The 24013-nt window shown below is 43.7% G+C and overlaps 2 protein-coding genes across 3 annotated transcripts in view; one reads left to right on the top strand and one right to left on the bottom strand.

Moving 5' to 3' along the window:
* Positions 1-889: 889 nt before the first annotated feature.
* On the top strand, positions 890-23827 carry TAF5 (TATA-box binding protein associated factor 5). Its single transcript, XM_050804911.1, has 11 exons — positions 890-1498; positions 7456-7693; positions 13010-13325; positions 14391-14554; positions 14667-14802; positions 16496-16616; positions 17990-18119; positions 20102-20266; positions 21931-22108; positions 22283-22460; positions 22771-23827. The coding sequence occupies exons 1-11, from the start codon at positions 940-942 to the stop codon at positions 22986-22988; spliced, it is 2403 nt and encodes an 800-aa protein (XP_050660868.1). The 5' UTR covers positions 890-939; the 3' UTR covers positions 22989-23827.
* Positions 23812-24013, bottom strand: part of ATP5MK (ATP synthase membrane subunit k) — a 201510-nt gene continuing 201308 nt past the window's right edge. For both annotated transcript variants that reach the window (XM_050804929.1, XM_050804930.1), the window contains one exon: positions 23812-23928. The gene's annotated coding sequence lies outside the window, so the exon portion shown is untranslated. The remainder of the gene's footprint in view (positions 23929-24013) is intronic.

Here is a 24013-nt window from a genome sequence, read left to right on the forward strand (position 1 = left end):
TCTCTACTAAAAATACAACAATTAGCCGGGCGTGGTGGCACATGCTTGTAATCCCAGCTACTCGGGAGGCTCAGGTAGGAGAATCGCTTGAACCCGGGAGGCGGAGGTTGCAGCGAGCTGAGATCGGGCCACTGTACTCCAGCCTGGGCGACAGAGCGAGACTCCGTCTCAAAAAATAAATAAGTAAATAAAAAAATAAAATGTAATGTAATGTATATGGTTAAAAGTTCATAAAGCATGCACCTTGATTAACTTTTACAAAAGTAAAAATTGCAAAAAAAAAAAAAAAAAAAAAAAAAAAAAAAAGCACTATCCGGGTCAAAACGTAAAACATTACCAGTATCTTGGAAGCCTTCCTCTGGCAAATGGTATATACTTTTGAGTTAAATACGTGGATTCGAATGTTGACATTTGGACTTTCTTCTTGCGTGACTCTGGTAAGTTATTTAACCTTTCTTGGTTTCGGCAAAGCCATCTGTGGGGTGGGGATAATATTACCTCATAAGACTATTTAATTGTAGCCGGGCGTGGTGGCGCATGCCTGTAATCCTAGCTACTGGGGAGGCTGAGGCAGGAGAATCGCTTGAACAGCCTGGGCGACAAGAATGAAATTCCGTCTCAAAAAAAAAGAGAAAAAGATTATTGAATTGAAGGAGATCACATAATGTAAAACGTCTATCATAATGCCTAAATATAGCTGCTCTGCAATAAATGGCAATTATTATCAGAGAAATGTAATAGGTGTTCCCTATGCCCACTTCCTGCCTTTCTTTCGCCCGTTTTTGAAAGTTGCTCTCTTTCCTATTCCGTTTCTCCTTCCTTTTCGCCCCTCCTACTGCCGTAAATGGCCTCCTAGAGTTGTCGTGAAATGCTCCTCCCCGCCCTCCATGTGGCGAAAATGCAATCACGCTTGACGGCGCAAGGTGGCTCAGCCGCAAGATGGCGGCGCTGGCGGAGGAGCAGACGGAGGTGGCGGTCAAGCTAGAGCCTGAGGGACCGCCAACGCTGCTACCTCCGCAGGCGGGGGACGGCGCAGGCGAGGGTAGCGGCGGCACTACCAACAACGGCCCTAACGGCGGCAGCGGGAACGTTGCGGCATCGTCGTCCACTGGCGGGGATGGCGGGACCCCCAAGCTCACGGTGGCTGTCTCCACCGCTGCCCCGGCGGGGGCGGCCCCGGTGCCTGCGGCTGCTCCGGAGGCCGGCGCTCCGCACGACCGACAGACTCTACTGGCCGTGCTGCAGTTCCTACGGCAGAGCAACCTCCGCGAGGCCGAAGAGGCGCTGCGCCGTGAGGCCCGGCTGCTGGAGGAGGCAGTGGCGGGCTCCGGAGCCCCGGGAGAGGTGGACAGCGTCGGCGCTGAGGTGGCCAGCGCGCTTCTCAGCCGGGTGACCGCCTCGGCCCCTGGCCCTGCGGCCCCCGACCCTCCGGGCACTGGCGCTTCGGGGGTCACGGCCGTCTCAGGTTCAGCCTCAGGTCCTGCGGCTCCGGGTAAAGGTAAGCCGTGGGGTTCCGGGGAGGCACGGCCGCCGCGAAGGGGAGCAAGCCGGTAAGGCAGGGGCTGGCAGGCCTGCACCTCTGCGGGCTTGTTTTGAATTTCCTGGGCCCGCCTCTAGGGCCACATGCCCGCCCCTTTCTCTAGTGCGCCGGCTGCGCAGTCAAACCCCCTTCCGAGCTGTCAGTTTCAGCGAGAGGCTGAGGAGAGCTGTAGAGCAGAGGGATGTATGGGAAGGTGAGCGCGGAGAGGCGGGGACCTTCACGCTTTTGGTCCCTTTCCTCTCATTTGGGCTTTTGAGCCTTGGGCAGGTCCGCCTGAGACTAACAGTGTTTGTACAGTTTCGTACTAGCGTACTTTAAGTTTTATAAGTACTTTATTTTCTCTTTATTTCTTTACTTCCTTTTAAAAGATGTGTTAATAAATACTTTATGGACTTTTTTTTTTTTTTTTTTTTTGAGACGGAGCCTTGCTCTGTTGCCCAGGCTGGAGTGCAGTGGTGCGACCTCGGCTCACTGCAACCTCCGCCTCCTGGGTTCAGGCGATTCTCCTGCCTCAGCCTCGTAAGTAGCTGGGACTACAGGCTTCTACTACCACGGCCAGCTAATTTTTGTATTTTTAGTACAGCCAGGCTTTCACCATGTTGGTCTGGCTGGTCTCGAACTCCCGACCTCATATGATCCACCAGCCTCGGCCTCCCAAAGTGCTGGGATTACAGGCGTGAGCCACCGTGCCCAGCCACCATACAATATACCCTTGTAACAATCCTGCACGTCATGTACCCCCTGAATCTCAGCTAAAAGTTTTTTTTTTTCTTTTCTTTTTTTTTTTTTTTTCCTGTGACGGAGTCTTGCTCTGTCGCTCAGGCTGGACTACAGTGGTGTAATCTCGGCTCACTGCAACCTCTGCCTCCTGGATTTAAGCGATTCTCCTGCCTCAGCCTCGCGAGTAGCTGGGACTACTGGAGCACGACACCACGCCCCGCTTAATTTTTTAAAAAGTATTTTTTGTAGAGACGGGGTTTCGCCATATTGGTCCGACTGGTCTTGAATTTCTGATCTCATGATCCACCCGCCTCGGCCTCCCAAAGTGCTGGGATTACAGGCATGAGCCACCGCACCCGACTGAAATTTTAAAGATATATATGGGCTGAGTACCACCAGTGTTAAGTCTTTGGAGGATGCAGGTTCCTGGGCATCACTTCAGACTTAGTGAATCAGATCCTCTAGAGGTGGAATCTGGGAATCTTCACTTTTGAGTAAGAGCTTCTAAGGAGTGTTGACATAGGGCAGCTTGAGAACCATGTGTTTAGGCATGGGCATTGGACAGACCTTTTCGTCTTTGCTGCATTTACATGTGTGATGCTGATTGTCATTCTTTTTTTTTTTTTTTTTTTTTTTTTTTTTTTTTTTTTTGAGACAGGGTCTTGCTCTGTCACCCAGGCTGGAGTGCAGTGGCCGGATCTCAGCTCACTGCAAGCTCCGCCTCCCGGGTTCACGCCATTCTCCTGCCTCAGCCTCCCGAGTAGCTGGGACTACGGGCGCCCGCCACCTCGCCCGGCTAGTTTTTTGTATTTTTTTTAGTAGAGACGGGGTTTCACCGGGTTCGCCAGGATGGTCTCGATCTCCTGACCTTGTGATCCGCCCGTCTCGGCCTCCCAAAGTGCTGGGATTACAGGCTTGAGCCACCGCGCCCGGCCGCTGATTGTCATTCTTTTCTTACCTTTTAATTTTTTTTTACCTTCCTATTGGCCGGGCGTGGTGGCTCATGCCTGTAATCTCAGCACTTTGGGAGGATGAAGCGGGTGGATCACCTGAGGTCAGGAGTTTGAGACCAGCCTGGCCAACATGGTGAAACCCCCTTTCTACTAAAAATACAAAAATTAGCCAGATGTGATGGCGCATGCCTGTAATCCCAGCTACTTGGGAGGCTGAGGCAGGAGAATTGCTTGAACCCGGGAGGCCGAGGTTGCAGTGAGCCAAGATTGCGCCACTGCACTTCAGCCTGGGTGATAGAGCAAGACTCTGTCTTAAAAAAAAAAAGAAAATTTTTTTTTTACATTAATATTGTCAAGAGACAAGTCATTCTCATGTTGAATTTTCTCCCTTTATTACATGAGTGGTTATGAGGGTTTTTTTTTTTTTTTTTTTTTTTTTTTTTTGAGACGGAGTCTCGCTCTGTCGCCCAGGCTGGAGTGCAGTGGCCGGATCTCAGCTCACTGCAAGCTCCGCCTCCCGGGTCTACGCCATTCTCCTGCCACAGCCTCCCCAGTAGCTGGGACTACAGGCGCCCGCCACCTCGCCCGGCTAGTTTTTTCTATTTTTTAGTAGAGACAGGGTTTCACCGTGTTAGCCAGGATGATCTCGATCTCCTGACCTCGTGATCCGCCCGTCTCGGCCTCCCAAAGTGCTGGGATTACAGGCTTGAGCCACTGCGCCCGGCCGAGGGTTTTTTTTTTTTTAGACAGAGTCTCGCTCTGTCGGCCAGGCTGGAGTGCAGTGGCACAATCTTGGCTCACTGCAACCTCTGCCTCCCAGGTTCAAGCGATTCTCCTGCCTCAGCCTCCCAAGTAGCTGGGACCACAGGCGCATGTCACCACACCTGGCTAATTTTTTTTTGTCTTTTTGGTAGAGACGGGGTTTCACTATGTTAGCCTGGATGGTCTTGATCTCCTGACCTCGTGATCCACCTGCCTTGGCCTCCCAAAGTGTTGGGATTACAGGTGTGAGCCAGCGCGCCCGGCCACGTGAGGCACTTGTAATATGTATATGTAAAATGTTTGGTATGGATAAGTTTATGCCTCTGTATGTGTTCCTGACACCTGAGCCACTGCTTTCTCACAGCAACTGTTGCCACAAATCCATGCAGTAAAACTCATATACAATATAAGGTCTCAGAGGTGATCCTGAGCTGACAATAAATGTTTATTGAATTATCCAGTGCAGAGCTTTTAGCCAAATTAATCTGTATGAGGCCTAATCTTTGCAGCATTGCCAGAAATGAAGTATGAATACATAGCATTGTATTCATATCTCATTGTAATCTATAAATAGAAATGTGTGCAGATGTGGATTGAAGGCCGGGCGCGGTGGCTCACGCCTGTAGTCCCAGCACTTTGGGAGGCCAAGGCAGGTGGATCACTTGAGGTCAGGAGTTCAAGACCAGCCTGGCCAACATGGTGAAACCCCGTCTCTACTAAAAATACAAAAAAATTAGCTGGGCGTGGTGGCATGTGCCGTTGTCCCAGCTGCTCGGGAGGCTGAGGCAGGCGAACCACTTTAACCCAGGAGGCAGAAGTTGCAGTGAGCCAAGATAGCGCCGTTGCGCTCCAGCCTGGGCAACAGAGCAAAATTCCGTCTTTAAAAAAAAAAAAAAAAAAGTGTTTGAGAGGAATCTTTTTTTAATGTTGAATTTTGTGAATGAACTATAAGATGAATTATATTGTTGGTTATTTTGCTGTAATCTCCTATCTCTTCAGAAACTTGACCTAATTATAGATCATAACTGAGAAATCAGTAAGGAGGAAAAGAGGCCATCAGAGTAACCGAAGAAATTATCACATTTGTGCAGTAAAGAGCGAAGTGTACTATAATGGCAACTTAGAAATATTTCCAACAACCAAATTCTGATTTAATTGACAGATGTATTGTTAGGTGGTGCTGTGTTACAAATAAATAGTTATGTTTTCTGTTTTGAAATGCTGGTTATGGAAATTGTTTTAAGCATATAACTATCTTTTTTTTTTTTTTTTTTTTTTTTTTTTTTGAGACAGAGTCTCGCTCTGCCGCCCAGGCTGGAGTGCAGTGGCGTGATCTTGGCTCACTGCAAGCTCCGCCTCCCAGGTTCACGCCATTCTCCTGCCTCAGCCTCCCAAGTAGCTGGGACTACAGGCGCCCGCCACCTCGCCCGGCTAGTTTTTTTGTATTTTTTAGTAGAGACGGGGTTTCACTGTGTCAGCCAGGATGGTCTCGATCTCCTGACCTCGTGATCCGCCCGTCTCGGCCTCCCAAAGTGCTGGGATTACAGGCTTGAGCCACCGCGCCCGGCCGCATATAACTATCTTTTGAAGATATAAATAGGGCATGGTCCTTCCCACCCTTAAGTGGTTACATTTTATAAGGGGTAAGAGATGTATATAATGTGAAGGGAACACAGGATAGGATATGTTACAGGAATGTTACACAGTGCTTGGGTGGCTCAGAGAACTGGGAATGTTACTGCAGTGCATGGCTTGGTGGTAATGGGTGCCATTTGAACAGAGCGTTGAGAGAAAGTCAATGTAGTTGTTTGATTTGCACATACCATCTTTTATACAATTTGTCTTTAACATAAGGTAGTTCCAGGAGGAATATTGACTCTTCTTGTTATTGTTTTTTTTGTTTTTGAGACGGAGTCTTGCTCTGTCACCAGGCTGGAGTGCAGTGGCGCGATCTTGGCTCACTGCAACCTCTGCCTCCTGGGGTCAAGTGATTCTCGTGCCTTAGCCTCCCGAGTAGCTGGGATTACAGGCACGCGCCATCACACCCAGCTAATTTTTGTATTTTTAGTAGAGATAGGGTTTCACCATGTTGGCCAGGCTGGTCTTGAACTTCTGAGCTTGTGATTCGCCTGCCTCAGTCTCACAAAATGCTGGGCCACCGTGATGGCCTGTTATTGTTATCTTAAGATATGGATGTGCTGACAGGTTTCGGTTTAGGTGACTGAAACAAGTGAAAAAAATTCCATTAAAAGATTATGGCTGGGCGCGGTGGCTCATACTTGGTTTTTTTTTTTTTTGAGATGGAGTCTCGGAGTCTCGCTCTGTTGCCCAGGCTGGCGTGCAGTGGCGTGATCTTGGCTCACCGCAACCTCCGCCTCCCGGGTTCACGCCACTCGCCTGCCTCAGCCTCCCGAGTAGCTGGGACTACAGGCACCCACTACCATGCCCGGCTAATTTTTTGTATTTTTAGTAGAGATGGGGTTTCACTGTGTTAGCCGGGATGGCCTCGATCTCCTGACCTCGTGATCTGCCTGCCTTGGCCTCCCAAAATGCTGGGATTACAGGCATGAGCCACTGTGCCCGGCGGCTCATACTTGTAATCCCAGCACTTTGGGAGGCGAGTGGATCACCTCTGGTCAAGAGTTCAAGACCAGCCTGGCCAACATGGTGAAACCCCCCCTCTACTAAAAATACAAAAATTAGGGGGCATAGTGGTGCATGCCCGTAATCCCAGGCATGCACCACCATGCCCTGGGAATTAGTTAGGGACTGGAACAGTAGGCAGGTTCTATTGTTAAAGTGAAGGCATTGAAAAAAAAGAATAGGCTGGTTCTTGGGCCATGTTGAAGATCTTTGTTTACCCTGAGAGCAGTAGGGAGTTGTATTGGGTAGGATTACTCAGGAGGCTGAGGCAGGAGAATTGCTTGAACCCGAGATGCGGAGGTTGCAGTGAGCCAAGATCGTGCCATTGCATTACAGCCTGGACGACAAGAGTTGAAACTCCATCTCAAAAAGAAAGAAAAAAAAAAAGACTGTGTGGGCCAGGTGCGGTGCCTCATGCCTGTAATTCCAGCACTTTGGGAGGCCGAGGTGGGAGGATCACAAGGTCAAGAGATCGAGACCATCCTGGCAAACATGGTGAAACCCTGTCTCTACTAAAAATGCAAAAATTAGCTGGGCATGGCGCATGCCTGTAGTTCCAGCTACTTGGGAGGCTGAGGCAAGAGACTCACCTGCGAGGCGGAGGTTGCAGTGAGCTGAGATCTCCATACTGCACTCCATCCTGGTGACAGAGCGAGACTCCCTCTCAGAAAAAAAAAAAAAAAAAAAAGATTATGTGATTGTGTTGAGGAAGAGACGTTGGGAAGAAAGAGACAACAATCTGAGCAACAACTCACCTCTGGGCCTTAACAAAACAGCCATAGTCACATGGTCATAATAGGTCATTTTCTTAAAAGTTGTTTTTTGTTTTTTAAACAGTTGGAAGTGTTGCTGTGGAAGACCAGCCAGATGTCAGTGCTGTGTTGTCGGCCTACAGCCAACAAGGAGATCCCACAATGTATGAAGAATACTATAGTGGACTGAAACACTTCATTGAATGTTCCCTGGACTGCCATCGGGCAGAGTTATCCCAACTCTTTTATCCTCTGTTTGTGCACATGTACTTGGAGCTAGTCTACAATCAACATGAGAATGAAGCAAAGTCATTCTTTGAGAAGTATGTACATTTTTACATATATATATACACACATAGTGTGTGTGCGCGTGCATATATGTTCACATCTGTAACCACACAAATGTAAGACTGCAACTTAAAATGTACGTTGTGAAGGAGAGGTACCTAAGGCTATGAGAACTTAAAATGTGGGGTTTAATCTAGCTGGAGAAGTCAGAGAAGGCTTCCAGAGGAGATGATACTTGAGGTGAGATCTGATATCTGAAGATTAGGTAGGAGTTAGCCAGATGAAGAAAAGAGGGAAAAGTATGTATTAAAGCTCTCTGGTGGGAAGGATTCTGGTAGGTACAGAGGCTGAAAGATGGCCAGGGTAGCTGGAGCAGAGAATGGGATGGGGGTGTGGTATACCATGAAGCTGGGAATTAGGGACTGGAACAGTAGGCAGGTTCTATTGTTAAAGTGAAGGCATTGAAAAAAAAGAATAGGCTGGTTCTTGGGCCATATTGAAGATCTTTGTTTATCCTAAGAGCAGTAGGGAGTTGTATTGGGTAGGATTAGGTTTCATTGAGAGTCACTGAAAACTCATCAGCAATGGCATAAATAAAAGTTTATTTTTGCCTTTATCTTAAGAACACTAGGAAGCAGTGTTAGGATTAGATTAGAATAAGAGTAACTGAGAACCCAAACAACAGAGGTTTAAATACAATAAAAGTTTATTTATTTTTCTCATAAAGGTGGGACATTCGGGATTGGTGTGGTGGGTTCTTCATTACCAGGGCCCCAAGCTCCCTCAGTCTTGTTGCTCTCCCATGCTTTTCATGCATGTTCCACTTTGTGGCATAAGATGGTTTTCCTGCTCTAAGCAGTCACATCAGTGTGCCAGTCAGCAGTTAGGGCACACAGAAACTGCACACACTTCTTCCTTTTATATCTTAACAGTCAGTGGCCACACCTAGCTGCAGGGGAAATAAGAAATGTAGTCTTTACCTAAGTGTCTATGTGCCCAGCTGATATTCAGGTTTTCTTTTATGGAGGAAGACAGGAAAAATGGGTATTTGGGGAGAGTGAAGCCTTTTTGCTACAGAGTCATTTCTGCTACAGAGTCATTAAAGGACCATGTCATTATTATATACTTTGAAAGGACTTCTATGCAGTGGGGAAACACATGGGGGATAGAATGACTATAGGGACAAGTTTTGGAAGTTATTGCAGTGGTTCTCAACTGGGGGTGGAATTGCTCCTTCCACTAGACCATTTGAAAATGTGTAGAGGTAGCCCGGTGCAGCGGCTCACGCCTTTAATCCCAGCACTTTGGGAGGCTGAGGCGGGCGGATCACTTTGAGCTCAGGAGTTCTAGACCAGCCTGGTGAAACCCAGTCTCTACAAAAAAATGCAAAATTTGCCAGATGTGGTAGCTCACTCCTGTAATCCCAGCTATTTGGGAGACTGAGGCTGGAGAATCGCTTGAACCTGGGAGATGGAGGTTGCAGTGAGCTGAGATTGCGCCTCTGCACTCTAGCCTAGATGACAAGAGTGAGACCCTGTCTCAAAAAAAAAAAAGAAAGAAAATGTGTGGAGGCATTTTTGATTGTCATAATGACTGGGCAGAGGAGCAGGAATGCTAAATGTTCTAATATGTGCACCTAGGTAGTCCCACTTTACAAAGAATTATCCTGCCCAAAATGCTAGTAGCACCCTTGTTCGGAAACACTGGACTAGGTTGTGGTAGAGGTGAAGAGAAGTAGACAGAGTCATGAATGAGACACTTGATAGATTGGCTAGGGAGGTGAGGGAGATGGAGGTATCATTGAAATCTCCAGTTTTCTGGCCCCTCCAGCTGGATAGGGGAGCCAATTCCTGATACAGAAAACCCTAGAAGAGGACTTGATTTGTCAGACTGTGGAATAATTTTGAGTTCTGATTTGAATATGCCTTTGACTCATTTAAGAAATGTCAAGTTGATAGGTAGATGATATATGAGAGCTCAGAGGAGAGGTAGGGACTATAACTGTTAATCGGAGTTGTATGCATTATTGATCAATATGGATGAGGTTGACTAGGGGAGAGTATGAAATAAGCCAGTAAGTGGGCTAGGCCCAAGGAGCTCCAAATTTAATGGCCACATAGAGGAGATATACAGGAAGAAAACCAGGGGAGAGTTGAGTTATAGAAGCCAAGGGAAAGTAGTATTTAAGAAGGAGGCAGGCCGGGCGTGGTGGCTCACACCTGTAATCCCAGCACTTTGGAAGGCTGAGGTGGGCAGATCACCTGAGGTCAGGAGTTCGAGACCAGCCTGGCCAACATAACAAAACCCCATCTCTACTAAAAAATACAAAAATGAGCCGGGTGTGGTGGCAGACATCTGTAATCCCAGCTGCTTAGGAGGCTGAGGCAGGAGAATCACTTGAACCTGGGAGGCGGAGGTTGCAGTGAGCTGAGATTGCGCCACTGCACTCCAGCCTTGGCGACGAGCGAAAGTCCATCTCAAAAAAAAAAGGAGGCCTTGCTTAGCAGGGTGAATAAAATTTTTTTTTTTTTTTTTTTGAGACGGAGTTTCGCTCTTGTCGCCCAGGCTGGCATGCAGTGGCACCATCTCGGCTCACTGCAACCTCCGCCTCCCAGGTTCAAGCGATTCTCCTGCCTCAGCCTCCCAAGTAGCTGGGATTATAGGAATACATCACCATGCCTAGCTAATTTTGTATTTTTAGTAGAGACGGGGTTTCTTCATGTTGGTCAGACTGGTTTTGATCTCCCGACCTCAGGTGATCTGCCCACCTTGGCCTTCCAAAGTGCTGGGATTACAGGTGTGAGTCACCGGGCCCAGCCTGAATGAGAAATGTTTAATACAAGCAATAGAGCCTGAAGTCAAGATTTATCATTTAACACAGGGTAGTAGTAATAGAGGAACAGTAGAACTTGGAACCCCTGGCTTCTATGCCATTATAGTAATTCATTATACTAGGATGCCAATAGGAAGTATATAAAGCAAAACGTTCTGTAGCCAAGTGTTTTTGGAAAAAAAAAAAAAAAAAAAACTAAGAAAGGCTGACGACAGAACTCCTACTCTAGAAGCTAATTTCTCTTTAAAGTACTGTCATCGAAACACTCCATTCTTGGCAACATAGACACTGTCACTTAAAAAAACAAAAACAGGCCGGGTGCAGTGGCTCACACCTGTAATCCTAGCACTTTGAGAGGCTGAGGCGGGCGGATCACCTGAGGTCAGGAGTTCAAGATCAGCCTGGGCAATACGGTGAACCCTGTTTCTACTGAAAAGACAAAATTAGCCGGGCGTGGTGACACATGCCTGTAATCCCAGCTACTTGGGAGGCTGAGGCAGGAGAATCACTTGAACCCGGGAGGCGGAGGATGCAGTGAGCCAAGATTGCGCCATTGCACTCCAGCCTGGGCAACAAGAGTAAATCTCCGTCTCACCAAAAAAAAAAAAAAATTAAAAAATTAAAAAATATATATATATAGCCTGGGCAAAAGAGCGAGATCCTGCTTCTACAAAAAGTAAACAAAAATTGAGCCGGGTACGGTGGCTGATGCCTGTAATCCCTCACTTTGGGAAGCTGAGGTGGGCAGATTGCCTGAGCTCAGGAGTTCGAGACCATCCTGGCCAACATGGTGAAACCCCATCTCTACTAAAATACAAAAAATTAGCTGGCCATAGTGGCGCGTGCCTATAGTCCCAGCTGCTCAGGAGGCTGAAGCATGAGAATTACTTGAACCCCGGAGGCGGAGGTTGCAGTGAGCCAAGATCACGTAAACAAAAATTAGCCAAGTATGGTGGCACAGCAGTCCTAGCTACTGGGGAGACGGAGGCAGGGGGAATCCCTGAGCCCAGGAGTTTGAGGCTGCATTGAACCACTGCACTCCAGGTTGGGCTTCAGAGCAAGAACCTGTCTCTAAAAAAGAAGGAAAAACCTTTTTGCTCTTCCAGTCTCATGGTGTAGCTGTCTCCCCACATAGGAAGCTGGAATATCATAGGAGATTCTCTGTCTTTCCTTTATGGACAGTCTTATCCCTTGCCAGGACCCCCATCACCACAGGAGGATAATGGGCAGTTACTGATATAAGAGGCTGAGATTTCTAATTTTATTCAAATCTTCGATCATATATTGATGAGTTGTAGTGGGGTAACATACTTAACAGTTTAGAAATCTGTTGGCTATCTGTTTTTCAGAGCTGGAGCCCTAATATGTTTAGTTATTGTTTTTAAAATGTTTTTGCATTGGTTGCTGTTTTTAGTGAATGCCAAATATATTGTCTTTAATTTTACTTTCTTAGGAAAATTAAGAGTTGTAAAAACACAAGTACATTTAAATTTACTAGTTGTTATCAAGGCTAAAGGCTTTATTTTATTGTCTTTGGTAATAGTGAGTAAGTGGAAGTACTCACTGATTGGTATCAGCAGTGAGTACTTCCACTTAGTTTATTGTTTAGTGATCATATTAAAGTATTGATATTTTAAAAATATGTCTGGTATGTATTTCCAATGAATATAGGAAATCATTAAAAATGATGGGTTTTATGAGAATGTTATGTATTGATTATTGTTGAGAGGCTGAGTAATGTGTACACTGAGTTCATTATATTCTTTTCTATTGTATACCTTTGAAATTTTCTTTTTTTTTTTTTTTTTTTTTTTTTTTTGAGACGGAGTCTCGCTCTGTTGCCCAGGCTGGAGTGCAGTGGCCGAATATCAGCTCACTGCAAGCTCCACCTCCTGGGTTTACACCATTCTCCTGCCTCAGCCTCCCGAGTAGCTGGGACTATAGGCGCCTGCCACCTCGCCTGGCTATTTTTTTGTATTTTTTAGTAGAGACGGGGTTTCATCGTGTTAGCCAGGATGGTCTCGATCTCCTGACCTCGTGATCCTCCCGTCTCGGCCTCCCAAAGTGCTGGGATTACAGGCTTGAGCCACCGCGCCCGGCCGCTTTGAAATTTTCATAATAAAACTTTTAAAAGTGGGCTTTGAGAAACCATAACATTTAGTAAAGCAAGGGTTCTTATATTTTCAAATGTCTACCAGTTTCTTTTAAATGTCTCCATTCTAAAGAAACTGTCTACCAATGGTGGGTATATTTTTTTTCACTTAGGATATTTAAATTCTTTTCTTAAAATGTTTGTGATACATTTCATTAGAGATTTACATTTGTTCATTTTTAGAATAAATTCAGAAACTGAATTATAATCATTTTGAAATGAGTTACTTCTTATCCTACAGTTTAGTTCAGGATTTTTTAGACTACTACACTGAAAATATTCTGGGATGGTTTATAAGTATATGGGGGAGAGGCAGATCCCTTAATGATTACATTGAAAAATGACTTTTTAAAATCACTGAAACAGGTTCCATGGAGATCAGGAATGTTATTACCAGGATGACCTACGTGTATTATCTAGTCTTACCAAAAAGGAACACATGAAAGGGAATGAGACCATGTTGGATTTTCGAACAAGTAAATTTGTTCTGCGTATTTCCCGTGACTCGTACCAACTCTTGAAGAGGCATCTTCAGGAGAAACAGAACAATCAGATATGGAACATAGTTCAGGAGCACCTCTACATTGACATCTTTGATGGGATGCCGCGTAGTAAGCAACAGATAGATGCGATGGTGGGAAGTTTGGCAGGAGAGGCTAAACGAGAGGCAAACAAATCAAAGGTATGGGAATGAACCTAAGAACTCTATAATGCAGATTATGAAAAATTGTAGCATTTCCATCTACATAAGTTACACATTTTTCTTATAGTTAGCTTGGGAACGATGTTTTTTGTTTGTTTGTTTTTGTTTTTGTTTTGAGACAGTTTTGCTCTTGTCACCCAGGCTGGAGTGCAATGGCGTGATCTCAGCTCACTGCAACCTCCACCTCCCAGGTTCAAGTGATTCTCCTGCCTCAGCTTCCCGAGTAGCTGGGATTAGAGGCACACGCCACCACACCCGGCTAATTTTTGTATTTACTTTAGTAGAGAGGGTTTCACCATGTTGGCCAGGCTGGTCTCGAACTCCTGACCTCAGATGATCCACCCGCCTCCGCCTCCCAAAGTGCTGGGATAATAGGCGTGAGCTACTGTGCCTGGCCGCTTGGCAACAATTTTATACTGTATATAAAATTTTGTGTTCTAAGGGTGATGTTTATATGTGACAATTTGGGTATGGTTGCATTTTATAGAACCCTGAATGCAGTGGCTGAAACAAATAATTTTTCTCCCATAAAATGAATTTCAGAGGAAGGCCTTCCAGGGCTGGCATGAAGGCTCCACAGTGCCATAAAGGTCCCTGGCTCCTTCTAGTTTCTGGTCCACCATCTTTAGAATGTGGCTTTCTTCTTTGTGCTCACAAATGGTTATTGCAGTTTCAGCATTGCAGCTCCATTTCAAGAAGGAAGAAGGGGGAGGACAAAAGGCATATCTGTGCTGAAGCTTTCCCTTTTTAATCAGGAAAACAATTTTTTTTTATACAACCGTACCCAATATACTTATATGGACATTCCTAGCTGCAAGGGAGCCTGGAAACAGAAATGATTTAACTGAGCACATGGCTACTCCAATAAAATCAGGGTTCTGTTAGTAAGGAAAAAGGGGAGAATGGCTATTGGGTAGACAAGTACAGAACCCTGCTTCAGAGTGTAAATTACTATTTTGTAATTGTAATTTATCCTATCAAGATGTAAAATGGGTATATTAATGAACAAATAATTTAAAAAATGTTGACTCTTTTGACTTGTAGGTATTTTTTGGTTTATTAAAAGAACCAGAAATTGAGGTACCTTTGGATGATGAGGATGAAGAGGGAGAAAATGAAGAAGGAAAACCTAAAAAGAAGAAGCCTAAAAAAGATAGTATTGGATCCAAAAGCAAAAAACAAGATCCCAATGCTCCACCTCAGAACAGGTGAGGAAAAAGCTTCAGGAACTTGTGTGTGGAGGTATGAGACAATATGTTATAGAGAGTTCAAGTTTGTTAATAGTCAAAAGGTAATTTTGACTCTCTTTTTCTTTCACAGAATCCCTCTTCCTGAGTTGAAAGATTCAGATAAGTTGGATAAGATAATGAATATGAAAGAAACCACCAAACGAGTGCGCCTTGGGCCAGACTGCTTACCCTCCATTTGTTTCTATACATTTCTCAATGCTTACCAGGTTGGTAAACTAATTGGGTGGTTTCTGCCTGGAGAGTCATGTAGAATGATGATTTACCATTAAGAGAGAAACAAATGTGTTAGCTAAAATGGAGTTTTGTTATTTAAACTCTGTTTGTTTTTTTTTTTTTTTGAGATGGAGTCTCGCTCTGTCGCCCAGGCTGGAGTGCAGTGGCGCAATCTTGGCTCACTGCAAGTTCTGCCTCCTGGGTTCATGCTATTCTTCCGCCTCAACCTCCCCAGCAGCTGGGACTACAGGCACACGCCACTATACCCGGCTAATTTTTTGTATTTTTAGTAGAGACGGGGTTTCACTGTGTTAGCCAGGATGGTCTCGATCTCCTGACCTTGTGATCTGCCCTCCTCGGCCTCCCAAAGTGCTGGGATTACAGGCGTGAGCCACCATGCCCGGCCTTTAAACTCTTAATATAATTTAAAGACAGCAGTCAGGAAAAGAGAATTGGATACTGCACAGAATAGAAGGCAATGTTTAATGGCATTTGTTTCACTGATCAGAATTCTGCTAGCCTTTGAGGAGTAGCAAATTGTGGTTCATCTCTGTTGAACCTGGTTTAAGTACTTATGTAAACTTATTTATCAATTTTTTTTTTTTTTTTTTAAAGACAAGAGTCTTGTGCTGTCGCCCGGGTGGAGTGCAGAGGTGAGATCTCGGCTCACTGCATCCTCTGCCTCCCAGGTTCAAACAATTCTTGTGCCTTAGCTGCAGCCTCCTGAATAGCTGGGATTACAGGCACCTGCCACCATGCCCGGCTAATTTTTGTATTTTTAGTAGAGACAGGGTTTTGCCATGTTGCCCAGGCTGGTTTTGAACTCCTGACTTCAAGTGATCTGGCCGCGTCGGCCTCCCAAAGTGCTAGGATTACAGGTGTGAGCCACCGTGCCCAGTCATATAAACTTTATTTTATTATTTTAATTTAATTTTATCTTTTTGAAATAGAGTCTCGCTCTGACACCCAGGCTGGAGTGTGGTGGTGCGATCTCGGCTCACTGCAACCTCCGCCTCCCAGTTCAAGTGATTCTGCTGCCTCAGCCTTCCAAGTAGCTGGGATTATAGGCATGAGCCACCATGCCTGGCTAATTTTTGTATTTTCAGTAGAGACGGGGTTTCACCAGGTTGGCCAGGCTGGCCTCAAATTCCTGAGCTCAGGCGATCCACTCACATCAGCCTCTCAAAGTGCTGTGATTACAGGCATGAGCCACCATGCCTGGCCAAACTTAATATTTTATTTTATTTATTTATTTATTTTTTGAGACAGAAGCTGGAGTGCAATGGCACGATCTCGGCTCACTGCAACCTCTGCCTCCTGGGTTCAAGTGATTTTCTTGCATCAGCCTCATAAGTAGATGGAATTACAGGCGCCCACCATCCTGCCCAGCTAATTTTGGTATTTTTAGTAGAGATAGGGTTTCACCATGTTGGCCAGGCTGGTCTCGAACTCCCAATCTCAGCTGATCCACCTGCCTCGGCCTCCCAAATTGTTGGGATTACAGGTGTGAGTCACTGTGCTTGGCCAATATTTTAAATCAAGGATTTAAAAAGTCTTTATATATTCCTTAAAATAGGGTGTTGAGGATATATTTAGTATAGTGTGAAAATGATTAACATTTGCTTCCTGTTCTGTACTCTGAATACCCTAAAATAGTATTGTTTAGTCTAAACCTTTTATTGGCAGGGTCTCACTGCAGTGGATGTCACTGATGATTCTAGTCTGATTGCTGGAGGTTTTGCAGATTCAACTGTCAGAGTGTGGTCTGTAACACCCAAAAAGCTTCGTAGTGTCAAACAAGCATCAGGTAACTGAGATGACCTTTTGGAATGTGAACTTGCCATTAGTCTACACCAATCTTGATTCCATGAAAAACATACAGAAGATTGTGTTCTTTACAGAAATTCACTTGATTTTACTTTAACTCAAGATTCTAACATTCCCAACAGTGAAAAAAGCTTTGGAGTGACTGGGATGCTAGACTGGTTTAATTTCTTTAGGCCTCAGTTTTCTCATCTGTAGAATGAGTATTAGGCTAAAAAACTTAAAAATCTAACATTTTATGATTGCTTGTAAATCTTGAAAAATCTTTAAGGGATGGTACTTCCTGTTTTAGTCATAAAAATGGCTAATAAAGAACAAATAAGGTCAGGATTTTATTTGAAAGTTTTTTTGTTTTTGTTTTTTTGAGACAGAGTCTCGCCCTGTCACCCAGGCTAGAGTGCAGTGGTGCAGTCTCGGCTCACTACAGCCTCCACCTCCCAGTTTCAAGAGATTTTCCTGCCTTAGCCTCCCCAGCTCCCCACTAATTGGGATTACAGGTGCCCACCACCATGCCCAGGTAATTTTTGTATTTTTAGTAGAGATGGGGTTTCACCATGTTGGCCAGGCTGGTCTCGAACTCCTGACCTCAAGTGATCCGCCTGTGTGGCCTCCCAAAGTGCCAGAATTATACGTGGCTCACTGCAACCTCTGCCTCCCGGGTTCAAGCGATTTTCCTGCCTCCACACCTGGCCTGAGATAAAGTTTATTATTTAAATAAAACAATGTATTTTAAATTATTTTAATACGTCTATAGGTTATTTTTATTTTTATTTTTATTTTTTTTTTAGATGGGGTCTCACTCTGTTGCCCAGGCTAGAATGCAGTGGTGTGATCACGGCTCACTGCAGCCTCCAATCCCTGGGCTGAAGTGATCCTCCCACTTCAGCCTCCTGAGTAGCTGGGACTACAGGTGTGTGCAACCACACTGGCTAATTTTTTATTTTTTATAGAGACAGGGTTTCTCCATGTTGTCCAGGCTGGTCTTGAACTCCTGAGCTCAAGCAATCTGCCTACCTTAGCCTCCCAGAGTTCTGAGATTACAGGTGTGAGCCACCATGCCTGGCTCATAGTTTTCATTTTTGTGAAACACTGTGGCATAGTGAGCGAAACCGAGTTTCAGTCCTGGTTCCCACACTGAGTAGCTGTGTGCACTCTAGCAAATTATCTATTCTGAATGTCAATTTCTTCTTTTACACGCTGAGATGATACCACCTAATTTAGAGGGATTAGCACAGTGTGGTTGGTATATAGGAGGAAATTTTCAAATGTTAATTCCTCTCCTGAACTGTGGTATGATTACTTTAAAAGTTTTGATGAATGTACTTTTAAAACATCAATATTTCTGGACCATTTTAGATCTTAGTCTTATAGACAAAGAATCAGATGATGTCTTAGAAAGAATCATGGATGAGAAAACAGCAAGTGAGTTGAAGATTTTGTATGGTCACAGTGGGCCTGTCTATGGAGCCAGCTTCAGTCCGGATAGGTAAAATACAAACAATAAAAATTAAATACTGCTATGTTATATTGAAATTATATAAAAGTCAACTACTGGAAACATTATGCAAATACTGGGAAAATTCTGATAAAAATCTCATGGTTGTCATTCATTATCTTTTAGAATCTTGCCGTTTGCTAATTCATCTTTGAATCCTGATGTTTGTACACGGTAGCAATTTAATGTATACTCTTTTTTTTTTTTTTTTTTTTTTTTTTTAAGACGGAGTTTCACTCTTGTTGCCCAGGTTGGAGTGCAATGGAGTGATCTCGGCTCACCGCAACCTCTGCCTCCTGGGTTCAAGTGGTTCTCCTGGCTCAGCCTCCCAAGTAGCTGGGATTACAGACCTGCGCCACCACACCTGGCTAATTTTGTATTTTTAGTAGAGACGGGTTTTCTCCATGTTGGTCAGGCTGGTCTTGAACTCTCAACCTCAGGTGATCTGCCCACCTCGGCCTCCCAAAAGTGCTGGGACTACAGGCGTGAGCCACTGCGCCCGGCCTGTATACTCAAATTTATAGAATCAAAATGCACAGTTTCAGAGCTTACTGGTTTTAAAAATTAGCTTTAGTATTTTCTTCTTTTCTTTTTTTTTTTAAATTATTTTTATTTGTTACCCAATGGTAAATAACCAACCAAAGCTTTAGTTTTATAGAACTCCATTAGGGGTTGAAATGCTTCATTGGGTCCCTGCATTGTGTCTTCTGGCTGCTTCATCAAATTTAAGACAAATTCCTGACATTAATGGCATATTAGCTAGTAATTGAGGATTTATCTTTCTATAATCAAAAGTACTAAGAGTAAATGAAAAAGGAAATTCGAAATTGGTTTTGTTTCCCTTTAGGTGTATGATTACAATGTCATCCTATGTGTATAAGTATTTGCCTATTTTTCATGATCTCTAACACTGTAAAAATGGGGGGAGGGTGTTTTGTATTCATAATACCCTTAGTATATTACTTGGATAGATAAAAGCTTTCAGGCCAAGGACAGTGGCTCATGCCTGTAATCCCAGTACTTTGGGAGGCCAAGACTGGCGCATCACCTGAGATCAGGAGTTCGAGACCAGCCTGGCCAACGTGGGAAATCCCGTCTCCACTAAAAGTACAAAAATTAGCAGGGCATGATGGTGCCCGCCTGTAATCCTGGCTACTTGGGAGGCTGAGGCAGGAAAATCATTTGAACCTGGGAGGCGGAGGTTGCAATGAGCCGAAATCACACCACTGCACTCCAGCCTGGGCAAGAAGAGCTAAACTCCATCTCAAAAAAAGAAGAAAAAAAGATAATAGCCTTCCATTCATCAAGATTTCATCATTATGAAACTTTGAGAATTAGGTTTTTTGTTGTTTGATAAGGTTTTGCCAGATGATACATTTTTACTTGAGGAAACGTCTGATTTCAGTGAAAACTGTAATACCTTCTGACTACCAATCCGTTGTGTTTATCCTTGAAAAAGGTAGAGAATTATTAGCATGTCTATAGTGTTTTTTTTTTTTTCTTCAAAAGACATTTCCTTTTTAATTCTTAAATAGCATACACAGCATAGGAAAATAGCATCTTTATTTTAGGGTCAAAAATTGTTGAGTTTTAAGTGACATATCACATTTCCTAAACTTTCTCAATTGACCTTACTTGACTATACTTTGTTAATTACCCCGGTACTTTTTTCTTGTAAAGAACTGATTTTCCGTAAGTTTCTGTATCATCTTACCTCATTCAGTAGGTGCTCGGTATATGTAGAGTGTCAGAGCTAACATTAGTTTGGTTAGTTCTTTCAGTTGATACCTACTGTGAATTGCATGAATGAATTAAAAGTGAGATGTAGCATGTTAGCTATATTTAATATATTCAAATGTATGTAAAATATTCAAGTGTATATAAAATATTTAATGTATTCAAATGTATATAAAACTGGACAGGTGATCAAAGGTTACTCTGGGAGTCAAATATATTACCTTCTCTTCTCTCAGGAACTATCTGCTTTCCTCTTCAGAGGATGGAACTGTTAGATTGTGGAGCCTTCAAACATTTACTTGTTTGGTGGGATATAAAGGACACAACTATCCAGTATGGGACACACAATTTTCTCCATATGGATATTATTTCGTGTCAGGGGGCCATGACCGAGTAGCTCGGTAAGAACACTGTGATCTTATGACTGGGTGTATTCAATGAATAGAATGGTTTCTTGTTGGGAATTACAGCAGCCAGCCAAATTCATTTACACTTCCATTGTTGAGGATCAACTTTCTGAGAAGCTTTTGCATTTATAACTTATTTGAAATTGGGGCCGGGCGCAATGGCTCACGCCTGTAATCCCAGCACTTTGGGAGGCCGAGGTGGGCGGATCACCTGAGGTCAAGAGTTCAAGACCAGCCTGGTCAACGTGGTGAAACTGCTTCTCTACTAAAAATACAAAAATTAGCTGGGCGTGGTGGTAGTCGCCTGTAATCCCAGATATTCAGGAGGCTGAGACAGGAGAATTGTTTGAACCCAAGAGGCGGAGGTTGCAGTGAGCTGAGGTCGCACCATTACACTCTGGCCTGGGGGCAAGAGCGAGACTTCGTCTCAAAAAAAAAAAAAAAAAGAAATTGGGGCAGGAGTATTATTATATCTGCAATTACATCTATATGAATCCTGGTTTTTAAAAAATAGTTAATTAACAGTCCTCCCTTCCACCCCCATCAGATGCTTAACCTTGTCTTCCATACCACTGTGAGCACCTTTATGTTTCTCTGTCATCTTCTTAGAAGTTGAGGATAAGGTAGTTCAGGTTAGAAACTATTTGGCCAGGTGCAATGGCTCACGCCTGTAATCCCAGCACTTTGGGAGGCCAGGAGTTCCAGACCAGCCTGGCCAACATGACGAAACCCCGTCTCTACTGGAAAAAAAAAGAAAAAATACAAAAATTAGCCGGGTGTGGTGGCACATGTCTGTAGTCTCAGCTACTCAGGAGGCTGAGGCAGAATTGCTTGAACCCAGGAGGTGGAGGTTGCAGTGAGCCGAGATTGCACCACTGCATTCCAGCCTGGGTGACAGAGTGAGACCGTCTCAAAACAAAACAAAACAACTATTTGGTGGCCAGAACGAGGGGAAAATACTTTTCTGTGGTTTAGACTAGGAATAGGGGAGGAAGAATATACAGAGAATTGGAGTTCTAGAACTTAAGTTTTGGCTGGCTACAGTGGTACACGCCTGTAGTCCCAGCTACTGGGGAGGCTGAGGTGGGAGGATTGCTGGAACTCGGAGTTTGAATCCAGCTTGGGCAACAGAGCAAGACCTCAGAATTTTTTTTTTTGAGACGGAGTCTCGCTCTGTTGCCCAGGCTGGAGTGCAGTGTCGCCATCTCAGCTCATTGCAACCTCTACCTTCTGGGTTCAAGCAGTTCTCCTGCCTCAGCCTCCTGAGTAGCTGGGATTATAGGCGTGTGCCACCATTCCCAGCTAATTGTTTGTATTTTTAGTAAAGATGGGGTTTCACCATGTTGGTCAGGCTGGTCTCGAACTCCTGACCTCATGATCCACCTACCTCAGCCTCCCAAAGTGCTAGGATTACAAGCGTGAGCCACCGTGCCCGGACAAGACTTCAGCTTAAAAAAAAAAAAAAAAAAAAAATTGTACCAGATGAACTCTCAGGACTGAGAGTCTCATTCTTCTTCCCCTCAGTTAACTAGTAAGTGGGGGGCCCACTCAGAACTAACTTTTCATATGGATGTTTCTGTATTTATTTTGTATGGATTTTTGGCATTTCACAGCTATGTACTAATTGTCGTCTTTTGCTTTCAATAACTTTATAAAAGGCTCTGGGCTACAGACCACTATCAGCCTTTAAGAATATTTGCTGGCCATCTTGCTGATGTGAATTGTACCAGATTCCATCCAAATTCTAATTATGTTGCTACGGGCTCTGCAGACAGAACTGTGCGACTCTGGGACGTCCTAAATGGTAACTGTGTAAGGATCTTCACTGGACACAAGGTATTTTGCACTCTTATTATTCCAGCATCCAAGGTTGATTTCAAGATAAAAATATTTTTTAAACAAGTGACACATAAATTTTGCAGACACCATTCTTACTACAAAACTTTAAAATTTTGTCTTATTTTCCTAGACATACTTTACTCTGATCCTTTCTATGAACTTCTTTTGTAGGGACCAATTCATTCCTTGACATTTTCTCCCAATGGGAGATTCCTGGCTACAGGAGCAACAGATGGCAGAGTACTTCTTTGGGATATTGGACATGGTTTGATGGTTGGAGAATTAAAAGGCCACACTGATACAGTCTGTTCACTTAGGTTTAGTAGAGATGGTGAAATTTTGGCATCAGGTAAATGACTATTAATGGCTTTATGGTAAATGCTATGTTAAGAGGAAACAGTGTTGACGATTGCAAAACTAAGTCCTTGTGTTTTAGGTTTTGCTTCCCTTTAGCTATGATTCCAGAGTGTCACCCTATACATGAATTACTTCTCAGGTTAAAGTACCGCTTGAAATGCTCCTTAGGAAGGAATAGAGTTGTTGGTCAAGTTTAGATTTTTCACCCAAAATGTACAGTAGATACATAAAGTGTACTGGACAAAATGTCCAAATGTAAATATGATGGATGCAACTAATGGTTTCCTTTGACTTCCCCTTAGGTTCAATGGATAATACAGTTCGATTATGGGATGCTATCAAAGCCTTTGAGGATTTAGAGACCGATGACTTTACTACAGCCACTGGGCATATAAATTTACCTGAGAATTCACAGGAGTTGTTGTTGGGAACATATATGACCAAATCAACACCAGTTGTACACCTTCATTTTACTCGAAGAAACCTGGTTCTAGCTGCAGGAGCTTATAGTCCACAATAAACCGTCGGTATTAAAGACCTTTTGGAAGCTACTGTTTTTGAAAAGGGAGACTAAAAGCAAATACCTCAGTGATTAATATTTAAGCTACAAAGAATGTTTTTGTCTATATGGATCTGGAAGTATGCTGCTTGGAAAGTCTGAACGGGACAGTTCCACGTTTCTATAGCAACCACATTTGACTAATTTCCGTTAGTTGAATAAGAGGTATTATGATCACGGAGGGGACATTTATGGTGCTTTGGATTGTGTGGAAACTATGCATTTTCTGTTCAAATGCTATTTTAATTTATTACGTTTAGAAAAAAAGTTGATTTCAATAATTCATCCTGCTTCAAGATTCAAATTCAGAAATATACTATCATCTTGAATTTTAGCTGAAGAATCCTATGAGCATGTATGTTTCTGCTGTAAAAACGTAGTTACTGTATGGCACTCAAAAACTGTTAAATGATCCACTAACTTTTTTTTTCTCGGCCCATGATTAGTGGAATGTATGTAACTAGGTGGGGTTCCTTTGTTAGATCTAGATGAATTACAACCATCCACTGACATCTGAATTTATATACCTGTTGAGTTTTGAGTGCACCCAAACACTCGATAAACCAGGTGAAGAAATTTAGCTTCCATGTTCTACTTCAGCTAAAACAGCTACATACAACCTAGTACACTTGAAGTCAGACAGACATTTCAGTTGCTTACCTCCAGTACTGAGCCTTGCTTTGGGAAACTAAAAGATTTAGACCAAGTCACTGCCAGTTTTTGCCTTTGTTGCATTTTGTACAGTTTTTATATTTTTGATATCTTGTAAATAAAGACAACCAGCTTTTCCAGGTTCATAATTTATTGTACAAATTGAATTATCACATGATGAGTTGGGATTAGCTTCTCCAGGCATGGGAACTTAACAGATGAGGTTAAGAACTGTAGACAGTTTAAAATCCTATAAACAAAGCAAACAGTTTAGATACAAATGTGGTCAGCTTTACTTTGAAGACATTCAAGAATTACTAAGATAACATGAACCC

This window comes from Macaca thibetana, chromosome 9 (assembly GCF_024542745.1).
Source record: "Macaca thibetana thibetana isolate TM-01 chromosome 9, ASM2454274v1, whole genome shotgun sequence".
NCBI lineage: Eukaryota > Metazoa > Chordata > Mammalia > Primates > Cercopithecidae > Macaca > Macaca thibetana.

Coding starts and splice junctions, on each gene's coding strand:
- TAF5 (XM_050804911.1), top strand. CDS start 940: ATGGCGGCGCTGGCGGAGGAGCAGACGGAGGTGGCGGTCAAGCTAGAG. Junction 14,803..16,495: donor CATTTCTCAATGCTTACCAG/GTTGGTAAACTA, acceptor TTTTATTGGCAG/GGTCTCACTGCAGTGGATGT. Junction 22,109..22,282: donor GGATCTTCACTGGACACAAG/GTATTTTGCACT, acceptor CTTCTTTTGTAG/GGACCAATTCATTCCTTGAC.